The sequence below is a fragment of the Phocoena sinus genome, chromosome 1 (assembly GCF_008692025.1).
Source record: "Phocoena sinus isolate mPhoSin1 chromosome 1, mPhoSin1.pri, whole genome shotgun sequence".
Lineage (NCBI taxonomy): Eukaryota > Metazoa > Chordata > Mammalia > Artiodactyla > Phocoenidae > Phocoena > Phocoena sinus.
Genome location: NC_045763.1, coordinates 81,113,073 through 81,130,692, shown reverse-complemented (window position 1 = coordinate 81,130,692; position 17,620 = coordinate 81,113,073). Strand labels below are relative to the sequence as shown.

General features: G+C 35.7%; 1 protein-coding gene across 12 annotated transcripts in view; it reads left to right on the top strand.

Annotated features, from left to right (window-relative positions):
* The window catches only part of ZNF644 (zinc finger protein 644), a 114,815-nt gene that overhangs the window by 65,490 nt on the left and 31,705 nt on the right, over positions 1–17,620 (top strand). The window contains exon 3 of one of the 12 annotated variants that reach the window (XM_032637362.1): positions 11,129–11,214. The exons of 10 other annotated variants lie outside the window; for them this stretch is intronic. In XM_032637362.1, the coding sequence (XP_032493253.1) occupies positions 11,198–11,214 (17 nt within the window). In that variant the 5' untranslated portion in view covers positions 11,129–11,197. Of the gene's footprint in view, positions 1–11,128; positions 11,215–13,918; positions 13,924–17,620 lie in introns of those variants that run through there. One more of the 12 variants, XM_032637380.1, reaches the window with a different exon arrangement.

The following is a 17,620-nucleotide window of genomic DNA, read 5'->3' as shown; positions in this document are numbered from 1 at the left end:
GTTTCAAGTGTTCTCCTATGTAACTGAATTAAAGAGTTAAATGAAATTATTTGGAATTGTTTTTTTCTAACCATTTTAAACCATTCTCTTAGAGTGTAATAACAAGGTGTGAGGCATCAAGTCAGATATGTAAGTTTCAGTTTGCTGTGGCAAGTAGGTATGCATCTGTGTCATCTGAGAGGTATATTAAAGTACTTAGAACAAAAGTCGTAAATCTGGGAGAGAGTTATAGCCTTGTTTTATATCATTTATGATACAAATTTGTTTTAAAAATTCATTTTGACCCATTTTAATTATCATTATGATATTGTCATAAAGAAACAGTAAATGTTTGTAGTATATGCCAGATTTATACAAGTCAATCTGGAGATAGTTAACGTTTAGGCACCTGAAAGTGAATGATAGAACAGTTAATGTTGTAGAGATTTATATTATTCATATGTAGTAGAAATAGTAGAATTACTAATAGAAATTAGTAGAAATATTAAATAAGCTTTTATCTTTTGTGCACACAATGATGGCTAGGGAAAGGCTACTCAGAAACATGCAGTATGTCTAGATAAGACAATTGAAGTTAATAAAAAGAAAGTTTGCTTTGTTTAATTACCAAAATTGACTGATTGCAGGCTTTATTATTCACTTATAGTTAGTCTACTTTATCTGTATCTCTTCATTAGTATTCAAGCACATTCTAGTTGCTTAAAAACACAGTGTATATAACAAAAGACATGGTGCATGTTCTCTTCGAACTTCAGTTCAGTGGGAGAGATACATTAAACAATGATAATATCAATTGAATATTTGAAAGATATTAGTGCTCTGAAAGGAACAGTTCTTCAAAAGCATATGATAAAGGAACTTGACAGAGTGTTTGAGGAAACCTTTCTAGAGTAAGGGATGTTTAAGCTTTGATCTGAAGGAAAATTATGAGCTAAGGTTAACTGAATTTATGTGATAGAGGGCTGGGGAGAGGAGAGCAGAGGATTCCAGACCAAAGAAATTCCATCTGCAGAGGCTCTGTGATGAGAAGGAATATGCTGGGAAATTTGAGAGGACCAATGTAGTTGAATCCCTGAAAACTGTTAGGAGGAAAGTGTGTGACAAGACTAGAAAGGTAGGCAGGGCCCAGCAAAGCCATTTGAGCTATGTTAAAAGATTTGGGGTTTCCTCTGTCTTGAGACAGAGGAAAACATTGTGTTCCACAGAGGAGTAATGAACTTGAAGAGATCACTCTGCCGATATGTGTGAAGAATTGGTTAGAAAGGAACAAATAGATCCATTTAGAAAGCGCAGATGCATTAATTTTGTAAAATTCTTTCTGCTTATGATAGTACACACAAAAAAGTAGTCACTCCAGGTACTGTTTTAGATAACAGGGGTGTATCAGTGAACAAAACATAAGTCTCTGCCCTCAAAGAGCTTACTTTGTAGTTGGGAAGAGAAAACAGATAATCAAATAAGTATATCATCTTTCAGGTGTTAGTAAGTACTGTATTAGTACTTACTATTAGTAAGAAAGGTAAAACCAGATGGGGAGATAAAGAGAGACTTGAGAGTGCTATGTTATTAAGGATGGTCTGAGAAGAACTGAGGAGGAGATAACTGGAACTGAAGGAACAGATCTGCATATCACATATATTTGGAGGAAGAATTCCAGGCAGAGAACACTAAGTACAGAGTATGTGGGGCCTGGTCAAGGAAGAGCAAGGAGGCCGGTGTAGCTGAGGTACAGTGAGAAGAGGGAGAGTGTTAGGAGATGAGGTCTAGGACTAAGTGCATTATAGTTGGGTTGGATGTGAACTATATAACACTTATCACTTTGATATTTTATATATATAGCTTTATACTAAAATTTAGTAATTTCTTTTGTTGGTAATTGTTCATGAAATTAAAATAGTATTATTAAACTTCTGGACTTAATTCCAGTGATTGGAGCGGGGAGGGGGGGTTCCCCCACACCACCAAGCATTTCTCCAGATACCAGTTGGTGTCCTACTATTCAACTCAGTCCTGACACTATCTACCCAGAGACAGCATCAGATTCCACAATAAGGGTTTAGTCCAGAAGACTACACTCCCCCTCTGCCCAATCACACACACACACTTCCAATGCCATTTGCAAGCCCAGGTTGTCACCTATGCTTCTGACTAATTGGCTACAGTTTGGAGGTTGTCACGACATTGTCCTTGGACTTCAGATGCCAGTTTCAAGTCCAGGTTTTTACCTGTTCTTCTGGCCAACTGGCTCTAAATCAGAGCTTCCCATGACCCCCTCATTGGGTTCAGTTAATTTGCTAGAGTGGCTCACAGACCTTCAGGAAATCCATTTGCTCACTAGAGTACCACTTTATTATAAAAGGATATAATTCAGGAACAGCCAGATGGAAACGATGCATAGGGGTAAGTATGTGGGGAAGGGGCTCAGAGCTTCTATGCCGTCTTCAGGTAAGCCCCTCTCCCAGTACCTCCATGTGTTCACCAACCCAGAAGCTCTCTGTACCTCATCCTTTTGGGTTTTTATGGAGGCTGCATCACATAGGCATGATTGATTAAATCATTTACCATTGGTGATTGATCCAACCTTCAGCCCCTCTCCCTTACCTGGAGGTCAGGGGAGTTGGCCTGAAAGTACAAAATCACACAGTTAGCTCCTCTGGCAATCGGTCCCCATTCTTAGGTGCTTGCCAGAAGTCTCCATTAACATAACAAAAGACACCTTTGTAGCTCTCCTGACAGGAAATGAAGGATTTTAGGAACTCTGTGCCAGAAACGGGAAGACCAAATACATGTTCCTTACTATAAGTCACAATATCACAAATATTCTGTCATTTAACAACTTTTAAGAGCTATTTCTGTCTTCTATTTAAATAAAAATATAGTCTTATCAAAAATACACAAATACAGAAGAGTAGTGTTGCTGCTTGAATTTCCTACCCCCTATACAAACCCCAAATTCACATGTTGAAATCCTAATCCCCAGTACCTAAGAGTAGTACCTTATTTGGAGATAGGGTCTTTTACAGAGGTAATCAAGTTAAAGTTAGGTCCTTAGGGTGGATCCTAATCCAGTTATGACTGGTGTCCTTATAAAAAGGGGAAATTTGGACACAGAGACAGGTATAGAGGGAAGACAGTTTGAAACAAAATAGGAAGATGATCTGCGTATGAGCCAAGGAGAGACCTGAAATAGATCCTTTCCTCACAACCCTGAGAAGGAATCAGTCCTACTGTAACCTTAATTTTGGAGTTCTAGCCTTAAGTCACCCAGTCTGTAGTTCTTTGTTACAGGACTGCTAGCAAACTAATACAGGTATTAACTGAAAAGCAAAAGTTTCTTTTTTTCTCTATTCTGACTCTCCTCACTCTCTCCCAACACTTACAAGGGTAGCAGATTGTTATGAAACCTTCGGGTCTTTTACTGTATGTGTTTTATTAATTTCTAGAGCAACTTAAGTCTTTTAAGAAAATATGGAATTAAAAAACAAGCAACATACACCTGAAACTAACACAACATTGTAAATCAACTATACTCCAATAAAAATTTTTTTAAAAAGAGCAGCAAAAAGTAAAGTCTACAGCACTATATTCATAGTTACTTACTTTCTATGAAAAATTTAACTTTGAAACTGTAAGACCATCTCAGTAGTACATACAACTTTTTTCTTAACAGATTGACCTATTTTGTTTTGTTTTTAAACTTTTATACCAAGATATTTCACAATCTTATTTCCTTTAATTTATTACTTTATTAAGATTGATTTTTCCATTCCAGTATTATATTCCATTATAACCTTTTCTATTGCTTCTGCATGGTATTTTGGAAAAAGAATTTGCTACCACTTGGTGGCACTACTTGGCTTAAAAATGAATCAGATTGTCTGCCGTTAACTGTACGCCGTTCCACTTAAATGACTAAATTCAGAGGGGATGTATTTGATATTAAGCAACTTAATATTATAAATGTTTGGTTCTTATTTTGTAAATAAAATAATAATTGGTGTTGTAAAACTGCATTTTATTAAAATGTCATATGGAATATAAAAACAAACCAATCCTTAGTTTGATGGGGAGGGAAAGCATACAGATTTTTGATAGAAACCTCCTTTATTTAGTCCAGGCATTATTTATATTCTGCCTTAAACCTCTATGTGTCTAAATTTTAGAAAAATATATTTTTAATATTAGAAACAAACATCTTCAACTTTCCTTTAATATTAATATTTTCTAAGACGTGTATTTTATTTTGTCTTATATAAAACTAAGATATTAGATTTTTTTAGGTGATCAAAATAAATGACACATGTAGGAAAACAAATTTAAAGTATATTTTATTTTGTCTTCCTGCAACATACTAAAAACTCAGGCAGTCATTTTTAATATATTTTATTTGTTTTATTTAATTAGGCAAAGGATCTTGAAGTGTAAGATGTGGAAAGTTATGATGTCCCCAGACATGATTTTTACTTCTAAACAATTGGTATATAATACCATAAAGCTAAAGTATTTGTGTAATTATTGTTTTCTGGGTTGCATATACAGCATATAAAAGGTAATGCCCCATGTCTTTTTTTTTTTTTTTTCCCTCTTTCCGGGCCGTGCCACGCGGCTTGCAAAGAGCTTACTTCCCCGACCAGGTATCGAACCTGGCCCCCCCCACAGTGAAAGTGCCAGGTCCTAACCACTGGACCGCCAGGGAATGGACTGCCAGGAATTCCCCACCCATGTCTTTTTCAAAATTGAAATATAATACATACAGGAAACTGTACTAAGTATACAGCTGAGTGAATCGTCACAAAGTAAACACTCCATGACCACCATAAATCAAGAAATAGAATACTGCCAGCAACAGAAGCCTCCTATGCTTCCTTTCCCAAGCACTCTCCCTTTCCCATTTCCTGGAGTAACGACTACCTGGCTTCAAAGACGGTAGCTTTTTTTTAAACCTGTTTTTGGACTTTTATAAAAATAGAATTATATAGTAGTAGCATTTTGTCTCTGTCATGTTTGGGAGATTCATGTATGTTATCAGCTACCAATATAACTGTAGCTCCCTTGTACTATTTTATCACCATTTATCTTTTTAGTTGGACATTTGGACTGAGTAATACTGTCATGAACATTCCTGTAAATGTTTCATGGGGTACATGTGCAACATTTATGTGGGATATATACCAGAAGTAGAATAACTGGGTCATTGGTGTATGTATGTTCAAATTTAGAAGATAATGCAAGAATTGTTTTCAGAGTCATTGTACCTATCCCATCAACAGAATATGAGGATTCCTATTGCTCTGTATTCTCACCAACACTTGGTATTAATAGCCTCTTTAATTTTAGCCCTTCTGAAGGATACATTTCCGTGATTCCAAATGAAATTGAGTACTTTTTCTTGAATTTATTGGCCGTTTGGATATCCTCTTTTTTATTATTACTATTTAATATTACTATTTAATATTAATACTATTTAATATTACTATTTAATATTTAATAAAATAATACTATTTTATTAGTAGTAGTATTTACTATTATTATTACTATTTACTATTATTACTATTTAGCTTTCTATATTACTGATTTATAGGAGTTACATATTTTATGGATGAGCCCTTTTTTTCCTACTGGAAAGGAACAGTAGGAAAGAACAGTTCTTTTCCTTCTGTTTTTAGGAGTTTTTATATATGCTAGATACAAATCTTCTGTTAGTTACATATGTTAAAAAAATATATCCATTTTGTCTTGATTTTCACCCTCTTAATGTTATCTTTTGATGAAAGGAAGGTCTTAATTTTAGTGTAGTCTGATTTATCATTGTTTTCCTTTATAGTCAATGCTGCTTGTGTCCTGTCTAAGAAGTCTTTCTCTGCTCCAAGAACATGAATGAAGATATTCTCTTATGTTACCTTCTACTATGTATCCTCTAGTGGTTCTCTAGAGGCACTTCACCCTGCCCTCATCCCACACCTTCCACCCCATGGGTAGGACATTTGGCAGTGTTCAGAGACACTGTTAGTTTTCACAGCTGGGTGGATGGAGTACTCCTGGCATCTAGTGGGTTGGCTAGGGATGCTACTAGACATTCTGCAGTGCACAGAATGCTAAGTATTCTACAGTGCACAAAAAAGTTAATTTAGCCCAAAGTTTCACTAGTGCTGATGAGGTTTAGAGACACTGTCCTAGAGGCTTTATTATTTTGCTTTCTACTTTCTATCTAGAATTGGTTATTGTATATTACTTTGTATGTTGTTTATGATGCATTTAGATTGACCTTCTACCTAGAACTTATTCTAGATATTATATGACATATAGAGGTCACCTTTTTTTTTTTTATGGATGTACATTTTATGCAACATCATTTGTTGAAAAGATTGTTTCCCAGCTGCTCTGCAGTATTAACTTTTAATAAATCAAGTGACCATATATGTATGAATCTGTTTCTGGGCTCTATTTTTTTCCATTGGTCTACTTTATCTACCCTTGCACCAAAACTATGCTGTTTTAATTAACATGGCATTATAACAAGTCTTCATGTTCAATGAGGCAAGTTTTCCTACCTTGTTCTTCTTGGCTCTTTGCAGTTCCATATAAATTTTTACTGTCACATTGTCAGTTTTACAAAAATTGAATTGAGAAGGAGTTGACATCTTTATGTTATTAAATCTTCCAATCCATGAATGTCATATCCTTTCATTTATTTAGGTCACTGAGTCTCAAACTCTGTGTTCTCAAGATCCATTTAAACTCTAAAAAAACCTTTTTTTAATCTGGTTTTGGGGAGCAAGAATATCCTATCAAATATTTACATAAATAACATACTTTTGTTTTGGGGAACAAGAATATCCTATTAAATGTTAACATAAATAATATAATTTTGTGAAAAATATACTTTCCAAAACAAAATTTAGTGAGAATAGTGTTACATTTTTGCAAATCTCTTTTATGTCTAGTTTAATGGAAGACAGCTGGATTCTCATACCTGCTCTGCTTTAATCCGTTGAGATAGCACAAGTCGTATAGACTGGAAAACTGTGTTGTACACTGTGAGAGAATGAGAGTGAAAAAGGCAAATAAGGTCTTATTAGTAATATTATGAAAACAGTTGTGATTTTGAGAATCCCCTGATAGGGTTTCAGGGACCCCCAGGGGTCCACAGATCACACTTTTGGGAGCTGTTGCCCTAGAGATTGCAACATGCATCCTTGACCAGTAAGAGTCTAATTAATTTACCTTATATCTTTCCAGACAATGTGAGGAACCTAAAACACTTTAATTCCATTAATCACCCCCTCACCCTTTGCTCGGTTTATTTGCTATAATACCTGTTTTTAACTCCATATATATGTTATTTTTAAATTTTTTATTATTCATTTTTTTTTGTGGTACGCGGGCCTCTCACTGCTGCGGCCTCTCCTGCCGCGGAGCACAGGCTCCGGACGCGCAGGCTCAGCGGTCATGGCTCACGGGCCCAGACGCTCCGCAGCATGTGGGATCCTCCCGGACCAGGGCACGAACCCGCGTTCCCTGCATCGGCAGGCGGACTCTCAACCACTGCGCCACCAGGAAAGCACCCCCATATATATTTTAATCGCCAGGAGACATCATCATTATTTTATGTCAGTATTTTAGATTTACCCAAGTTAACATTTTTAGCGCTTTTTATTTCTGCCTGCATCTTCAGTTCTCCACCTTCAATCATTTCCCTTTTTTGAAGAATACCCTTTAGTATATACTTTGGTATAGATTTGTGCTGAGAAATTCCTCTCAGTTTTTGTTTTCTGGTCATGTTCTGTATTTCACCTTCACCTTTTTTCTTTTTTTTTTTTTTTTTTTTTTTTTTTTGCGGTACGCGGGCTTCTCACTGTTGTGGCCTCTCCCGTTGCAGAGCACAGGCTCCGGACGCGCAGGCTCAGCGGCCGTGGCTCACGGGCCCAGCCGCTCTGCGGCATGTGGGATCTTCCTGGACCGGGGCACAAACTCGTGTCCTCTGCATTGGCAGGCCGACTCTCAACCACTGCGCCACCAGGGAAGCCCTCACCTTCACTTTTGAATGACAGTTTTTTACTTGTTAGAATGCTGGCTTGGCCATCATTTTCTTTTAATTAGGCTATTATCCCTTTGTGTTCTGGCTTCTGTTGTTTCTGTTGAGAAATTAGGTGCTACTCCTGTCAACATCTTCCAACCAGAAAGACCAGCAAAGAACACCTATAGTTGAACATGGTTTTTACTTGTTGAAGTGAAAGATTCTTCATAGTATAGGGAATTTGGGGGTGTCTTTTTAAGAGGGTATTAGAACCTATTATAGGATTGGACTTTGGTTGGGTAATTTTAGAGAGGAGCTAATGAAGTAGAAGTTTGCTCTAAATTAGATGTTGTCAGAACATGGGCACATTTGACTGCCATCTTTTTTTTTTTAATTGAGGTGAAATTTACATAACATGCAGTTAATCATATTAAGTGTACAATTCAGTGGTATTTAGTATATTCACAATATACTTTACTTTCTCATTTCAAAGGTGTTTCAACACCCTGTAAACGTTAGGTAATCATTTCCAATTCTCCCCTTCCACTATCACCTGGTACCCTTTACTTTCTGTCTCTATGGATTTACCTATTCTTGCTATTTCAAATGAAAGGAATGGTACAATGATTCTTTATGTCTGACTTCTTTCACTTAGCATATTTTCAAGGTTCATCCAAGTTGTAGTATGTACTTCGTTTCTTTTTTTGGCTATTATGAATAATGATGCTGTAAACATTCATGTACAATTTTCTGTGTGTACGTAAGTTTTCATTTCTCCTGGATATATATCTAGGAGTTGAATAGCTGGGTTACGTGGTAATTCTTTGTTACCTTTTTTAAGAACGCCCAACGGTTTTCCACAGTGGGTACATTGTTTCAGTTTCTCACCAGCAATGTATGAGGTCTCTATTTCTCCACATTCTCATCGACACTTGTTATTTTCCAGGTTTTTTTTTTGGTTTTTTTAATTAAAGCTATTCTAATGGGTGTGAAGTGGTACCTTATTGTGGTTTTCATTTGAGTTTTCTTAATGACCAAGAGGGTGAACATCTTTTCATGGGCTTGTTAGCCATTTGTGTATCTTCATTTGAGAAATGTCGATTTAAGTCCTTTGCCTAATTTAAAAATTGGGGTTTTTTTCTTTTTGTTATTGAGCTGTTTATATATTCTGGATATTAAACCCTTACCAAATATATCTTGATAATGTCCTTTGCACAGAAGTTTTGGTGAAGTCCAAATTATGTTTTTTTCATTTGTTCATCATGTTTTTGGTGTCAATTCTAAGAATTCATTGTCAAATCCAACATCATAAAGATCCATCCCTAAGCCTTATTCTAAGAGCAATAGCAGTTTTAGTTCTTATGTTTATGTTGTTGGTCCATTTTGATTTAATTTCTGTAGATGAAATGAGGCAGGGGTTCAGCTTCATTCTTTTACATGTGATTGTTCAGTTTTCCCAGCACCATTTGTTGAAAGACTGTTCTTTCCCCATCGAATGGTCTTGGCACCTTTTTAAAACTCAGTTGGCCAGGGCTCCCCTGGTGGCGCAGTGGTTGAGAGTCCGCCTGCCGATGCAGGGGACACGGGTTCATGCCCTGGTACGGGAAGATCCCACATGCCGTGGAGCGGCTGGTCCCGTGAGCCATGACCGCTAAGCCTGCGCATCCGGACCTTGTGCTCCGCAACGGGAGAGGCCACAACAGTGAGAGGCCCGTGTACCGCATTAAAAAAAAAAAAAAATCAGTTGGCCATAGATGTTTGGACTTATTTCTGGATTCTCAAATGTATTCCATTGGTCTATATATCTACCCTTATTCCACTACCACAGTGATTACTATAGCTTTGTAGTAAATTTTAAAGTTATTATGAGTCCCCCTACTTTATTTCTTTTTCATTGTTTTTGCTCTTAAGGCCCCCTTACAGTTCCGTATGAATTTTAGCATCAGCTTATCCGTTTCTATTTAAAAAGGCCATTAGAACTTTGATAGGGATTGCATTGAATCTGTAGATCACTTTGGGACGTATTGTCATCTTAACAATATCTTGTTTTCTAATCCATGAACATGGGAAGCCTTTCCATTTATTTAGGCCTTCTTTAATTTCTTTCAGCAGTGTTTTGTAATTTTTCAGTGTATAAGTCTTTCACCTTCTTGGTTGCATTTATTTCTAGGTATTTTATTTTGAATGCTTTTGTATAGAATTTTCTTAATTTCCTTTTTGGATCATTCATTGCTAACATAGAGAAACACAATTGATTTATGTTTGTTTATCTTATACGTGCAAGTTTGCTGAAGTTATTATGTTAGCTCTAGTAAGTTTTTTGTGTGGAATCTGTGGGCTTTTCTATACAGGCATACCTCGTTTTATTGCACTTCACTTTATTGTGTTGCAGATACTCCATTTTTTACAAATTGAAGGTTTGTGGCAACCATGTGTTGAACAAGTCTGTTGGCACCAGTTTTCCAACAACATTTGCTCACTTGATATCTCTGTTACATTTTGGTAATTATTGGAATATTTCAAACTATCAAATAGCATTGCATGCTACAGAGAAATTGTTCATGAAAGAAAGAGTCAGTCGATGCAGCAATCTTCATTGTTGTCTTATTTTAAGAAATTGTCACAGTCACCCCAATCTTCAGCAACAACCACTCTGATCAGTCAGCAGTCGTCAACACTGAGGCAAGACCCTCCACCAGCAAAAAGATTACAACTTGCTGAAGGCTTGGATGATGGTTAGCATTTTTTAGCAATAAAGTATTTTTAATTAAGGTATGTGCATTGGTTTTTTTTTAGACATAATGTCATGGCACACTTAATCGACTGTAATAGACTCTGGAAAAGCCAGGGGACTGGGGTCCCCATCATCTGCACAGTCGAAAATCCAAGTATAACTTATGGTCAGCCCTCCGTATCCAAGGTTCCAGATCCACGGATTCAACCCACCTCAAATTATGTAGCACTGTAGTATTTACTATTGAAAAGAATTCGCTTATAAGTGGATCCGTGCAGTTCAAACCCGTGTTGTTCAAGGGTCAACTGTGTAGTGTAATCATGACTTTTATATTCACTGAGAAACCAAAAAATTTGTCTTGTCTCTCTTTGTTGCAGTATTCCCTTTATTGCAGTGGTCTGGAACCAAACACCCGATATCTCCAAGGCGTGCCTGTGTATAGAATCATGTCATCTGCAAATAGGTAGTTTTACTTCTTTCCAATTTGGATGCCTTTTACTTGTTTTACTTGCATAAGTGCTGTGCCTAGGACTTCCAGTACAATGTTGAATAGCAGTGGTAAAAGCAGGCAGCCTTGTCTTGGGAGGAAAACTTTGTGTTTAACCATTGATGAGTATGATGTTAGCTGTGGGTTTTTCATGGGTACCTTCTATCATGTTAAGGAAATTCCCTTTTAATTCGAGTTTGCTGAGTGTTTTTAATCATGAAATAGTGTTGGATTTTGTCAAATGGTCTTTCTGCATCTATTGAGATGATTGTGTAGTTTTATTCCTTTGTTCTATTAATATAATACATTGCTTTTCTTATATTGAACCACCTTTGCTTTACTGGAGTAATCCCACTCAATTATGATTATAATCCTTTTAATACGCGGTTGGATTCAGCTTGGTAGCATTTTGTTGAGGATTTCTGCGTGTCTTCATAACAGTCTGTCATTTTCTTTTGGTATCTTTGTCTAGCTTTGGTTTTAGGGTAAAGCTGGCCTCATAGAATGTGTTAGGAAGTAGTCCCTCTTCTGTTTTTGGAAAAGCTTGTGAAGGATTGATGTTAATTCTCTAAATGGTAAAATTTACCAGTGAAAGCATTTAGTCTTGGACTTTTCCTTTTGGGGGGTTTTGGGAGGTTTTTGACTACTGATTCAGTCTCATTACCTAATTATAAATCTGTTCAGATTTTCTGTTTCTTCTTGAGTCAGGCTTGGTAATTTGTGTTTCTAGGAATTTGTGCATTTCATCTAAATTATTTAATTTGTTAGTATTCAGTTCTAATATTTTGTTATAATCCTTTTAATTTCTCTAAAGTCTGTAGTAATGTCCCTATTTTCGTTTCTGATTTTAGTTATTTGCATCTTCCCTCCTTTTTTTCTTAGTAAATTTCTTGTTAATTTTTTTGATCTTTTAAAAGAATTAACTTTTTATTTGATTCTATTTTTATATTTTCTTATCTATGCTCTAATATTTATTATTTCCTTCCTTCTTCTGGCTTGGGTTTAGTTTGCTCTTTTTCCAGTTCCTGAAGGTATAAAATTAGGTAATAGATTTGAGATCTTTCTTCTCTTTTAATGTAGGTATTTACAGCTATAAATTTCCCTCCAAATACTGCTTTTGCGACATTCCATGAGTTTTGGTATGTTGTGTTTTGTTTTCATTCATCTTGAGATTGCCCTCTTAATAAATCTCATCTGTAGGGAAGGCAGGCTGAAGCTGAGATAAACATAGTTGGTAAAGAAGGTAGCTAATCAACTCATTTAGCAAGGGAAGGCACTATTTGGTAGTTTGTGTTACACAGTTACCTTGTCTTAAGTCGATATTCTGTGAAGTATTTTTATGTTCAACAGGAGAACAATATGATTTAGCTGAAAGCATCAGATTAGTTCTCGGACATTAGGAGCTGCTTTTTTTCTTTCTCACTCTAATTATTGTCTCTTTGTGTAGTTATTCTTTTTTTCTGTGTCTACTTTTAAGATGTTCTAACTGTCTTTTATTGTCATCAGTTTTACTGTGATGCATCTAGGTGTAGTTTTCTTTCTGTTTATGTATCTTAGAGGTCCTGGTGCTTCCAGAAACCACAGCTTGATGTCTCTTGTCAGTTTTAGAAGATTCTCAGCCATTATCTCTTCAAGCATTGCTTCTGCCCTATTTTCTCTCTCCTTTATTTCTAGGATTCCCATTAAATGTGTGCTAGATCTTTTCATTGTATCCTTTTTCAGGTTCCTGTCTTCATTTTCCATCCTTTTATCTCTCATTGCTTCATTCTGGGTACTTTATTCTGACCTTTTTCTAGTTCACTAATTAACTCTTAGTTGTATCTAATTTTTAGTTTTGTTGCATGGTGGCCAGAGAATGTGCTCTATGTGACTTCCATCTCTGTTGGAAATGTCTCTGTGGTCATTATAATATATAGTCAGATTATACAAATCTGTGTTTTACAAATATGTGTTTTGAAATAAAAATGTCTGTTTATTGTTGTGTAGAGTTCTCTATATATTTGATCAGTGGTCTTTAAATTTTTTCTTTGAAATGTCCTCTAAAAGAATTTTGACAAACTGTGGCATTTTTAAGTTGCATTTGTAATTTTTGTCACAAAGTGAAAGTATTTATCAATGCTTATATATTGTATACATGCTTTAAATCTAATTTCTTCAAAATCTTTGCACTGTAGTTTTAATTAATTCAGCTTACAGAAAATGTCAGCCACGGCCTCTCCCGTTGTGGATCACAGGCTCCGGATGCGCAGACTCAGCGGCCATGGCTCACGGGCTCAGCCGCTCTGCGGCATGTGGGATCCTCCCGGACCGGGGCACAAACCCGTGTCCCCTGCATCGGCAGGCGGACTCTGAACAACTGCGCCACCAAGGAACAGCTTCCCTTTTTAAATTCAGTTCACGTATCATACGTGTCATTGTTGACAACCTTCACATTTCTGAATTTTTATTCTAAGACTGGGGGTTGGGGAGGGAAGGGAAAGTAGGTATGGAGAGGAAGAAGTTAGAGTGAGAGACAGACACTGGAATCTTGCCTTGAGTTGTTTTTCAGTGAATTGAGACTATGTGGCCTTTCTGTATCGTTTGCTTTGCTGCCATGGCATTCTCCCTAAGAAAATCTGGTATTCTCAAACCTTTTATTTGGTTCCCCAGAAGTTTTTACACATCAGAGCAATGTACAATATCAAGGTTCTGGGTGGTGGTACCCTTCTAGATCCATGAAATATTCAGCTAACAAGACAAAGATCTGTGCCCTTGAAACTTAGTTTTATGGGAATGATGCACAAACAATAACTGTAATTAGTAAGTATATTACATAGTATGTAAGAAGGTGATAAATGTTACGGGGAGGAAAAAGGGTAAACTAGTGTAAGTGTATTTAAGAATGTCAGCAATAGGGAAGTGAGTGAGTTTTGTATGTAATGTTAACCAAAGTGGTCCAGGCAGGCATTATTCAAGAGAAAATAGTTGAGCAAAAGCAAATTAAATGAGGAAGTTTGCCATGAGAGTACCTGGGAAATAGAGCATTTCAGCTTGAGGAATTGTCAGTGCTAAGGCCTTAATGTGGGAGAGAATGTTCAAAGAATAGTAAGAAAGCCAGCATGGCTGGAACTGGGTGAGCGAGTTAGGGAGAGGAGTAAGAAATGAGGTCAAAGAGAAAAAAAAGAGTTACTGGGAAGGATCTTCATAGCACCTTTTACAGGGTATTATAAGGATGTTGGGTTTTTTTTCTTTGAGGGAAAAACAGGGAGCTATTGAAGGGTTTTGAGGAACTTGATCTGTCTTAGGTTTTAAAATGATACCTCTCGTTGCAGTGTTGAGAATAGATGGTGGGTGGGCAAGAGTAGATGCACTAAAACCAGATTAGGAAGCCCTTGAAATAATACAGGGGAGAGATAATAGTGGACCTGGGTGTAGCAGTAGTGAGAGGCAATTGAATTCTGGATGTAATTTGAAGATGATGGCAATAGGATTTCCTGATGGTTTGGATATGAAGTGTGAATTAAAGAGAATAAGGAAGATTACTTGAAGGTTATTGGCCTGAACAACTGATGGAGATGGAGAAAGTTGCAGATTTGTGTTTGGGAATCTTTCTTTCATAAAGTGAGAGAAAGGTGATCTTGGAAGAGGAAAACTAGAATATTCTCCTTGATCTTTTGACTTTTGGGGAGAAGTGTTTAAAGCTTCCCTTTGTGACTGTCTATTTGTCAGTTTCTCCTAATACTTGTAAGTTTATAATTTATATATTTTGTAGGTATTTTGTTGTATGCATAGGGGTTCATGAATAATATATATCCTTGGTGGATCATGTACTTTATTAATATATAATATTCATTTCTAGCAGGTCTAGTGCTTTTGCCTTAAATTCCATTTGACTTTTCTGGTAGTAGAGACATCTATTTTCTTTTCATTAACATTTGCCTAGTTTATCTTTTCATCACCTCATCTTTCTTTTTATAAACAACATATAGAATACTTACGTTGTTTCTATATGTTAATTCTATACTTAAAAACAAAACAAAAATATGAATGCCTTTTTCTTAATATATGAACTTTTCACATTTATTCTGAATAAATTTATTCTGAATACCGGTATGTTTGGACTTTTTTCTGCTTTTTTTCTCTTTGCTTTGTTCTATTGTTGTTACTTTTTATATTGGATCAATTTTTTTCCATTTTTTAATTCTATAGATTTGAAATTATATATCTTATTTCACTATTTTAGTTGGTTATCCTTAACATTTTAACATACTTTTAAAAGATTTTCTTTTGATCGTTTTCCAGTAGTCAAAACTCTCATGTTGAAATCTTTTGGGGATCTTATTTCCCATATTATTAACTAGGAGGGCGCTCAGGTGCAGGCCAGGAGTCTATCTATTGTCCATTTCCAGTCAGTCTGACAAGTTACTCTGATCCAGCATGATTATCCTGAACAAAAAAGAATACATGCTTCTCATTTCATAGGAATCCTTTTTGAACAACTGTCAACAGTTATTAGATTTAGTTGCATGTTTTACTAGTTTAATTGCTCACTAATGTTTATTGATTCTTCTTCACATATTCTTTTCTATCTGTGCCTGAATATCTCCTTGAGTAATTCTCTCATCTGTAGGTGATAAACATTTGGAATCCTTGTTTGTCCAATGATGTCTATATTTTGTTGTTATACTTGAATGCTAGTTTAGCTAGCTATAGAATTCTGGGCTAAAAAGTATTTTCACATCTTTCACCATGATACTGGCAAAAATTGTAAGAATATGGGGAAACAGACATTCTTATACATTGGAGGTAGACGTGCATATTGATAGAGATTTAGGGAAATGATTTGAAAATGTATATTAAACTAAAAAAATTCACGTGCAATTTTAAAGGATCTACATTATCAAAATAAAAACATGACTATAGGGCGGTCTATACAAGGATATTTATTGTAGCATAATACCATTTCTGTGAAGGTAAGCACAAAGCAAATACATATGTATATATGTTTGTATGAATAAGAAAAAGGAGTAGTAGGATACACCAGACTATTACATTGGTAACTGAAGTGGGATAGAGTGGGAAAGGTAGAGGAGATTGCAACAAATATGTTCTACTTATGTAATTTTTTCCAATAAATTTGATTTTTAAAAATGTTTCCTCAAAAGCCTGATGACACTACTGGTGATGAATTGTGTATCCTTGTTTCTTTGTAGATAGTCTTGTTTTTGTTTTTATTTTTTATTTTATTCTTAGAGTTCTGAAATTTCCCCCAGGACTTCTCAAGTGACATGTCTTTTTCTTCATCCTGCTGAGCACTCATTGAATGCTATTATTCTGAAGATTGTGCTTCTTGAGTTCTGAAATTTTTTTCTATTGTGTCCTTCCCTGTTCCCCTGGTTTCTTCTATAATTTCTACTCATTATAATTTGTGGGGTCTAGACTTTCTGTCTCTTTTTCTGTTATTATGTTTAATGCTCTTCCTACTCCCTTGTAAAAAAATCTTTCTATTGGAAGAATACCTCATTTCATCAGCTTTATTCACTCTGTTCTTCACCTCACCTGTTGAGAGTTGTTTTTGTTTTTTGGGTTTTTTTTTTTAGTAGTTTTTTATTTCAAAGTTGTCAGCCTACTGCTACTGTACTTCTTTCTTTAAAATACAATAGTTTATAGAATCTGAGGATATTAAGTATATTTACTTTCTCTTTTTATTCTTCCAGTGGTTAACCTTCTAATTTTAACAGACATTTAAATTTTATTTCAATCACTATTAATAAGTATTCATAACCTTGTTGTTGTAAAAAAACACTTAGCACACGAATTTCAGATCCCTTCACACACACAACCTTTGGGGAAAATTTTTCTGAAATGACAGGTAAGTGGTAAACTTACACACTGTGTGCCCTCAACCTGAATGTTGTATAATTTGTCTTTGAATAGGATTGTATCAATATAGTCAAAGTAATTTTAACTCCAGACTTTGAAATTATTGCTCTATTGATGTAATAGTCTTAACGGTGAAAAGTCTGATGCTATTCTGATTCCTATTCTTTTGTATAAAACCTGTTTTTAGTTCTTTTGTTTATTTGTTTTTTTTTATTTGAGATTGTGGTCTCCTTTCTTTCCAGAGCCCTTGTCTATAACTGTTCAAGTTTATGGTTTTATTTGTCTACATATGTCTCTCTCTTCTAGTCCTTCTACTTTCATTTCGTTGGCATTTTACAAGAGAGAAAGATAAATTCATGTCCTTGATATTCTGAAAGGGATCAGGAACTCTTAGAAACTCTTGAATCCTGAGTGGCCACTTCACATCTTTTTTCCTTAGAGCACTGGGTCATGCACTGTAATTCCCCTCTTTATTGCTTATTGAACAGTAAAGCCCTGCCTTATCCCACAAGAGTGGTAT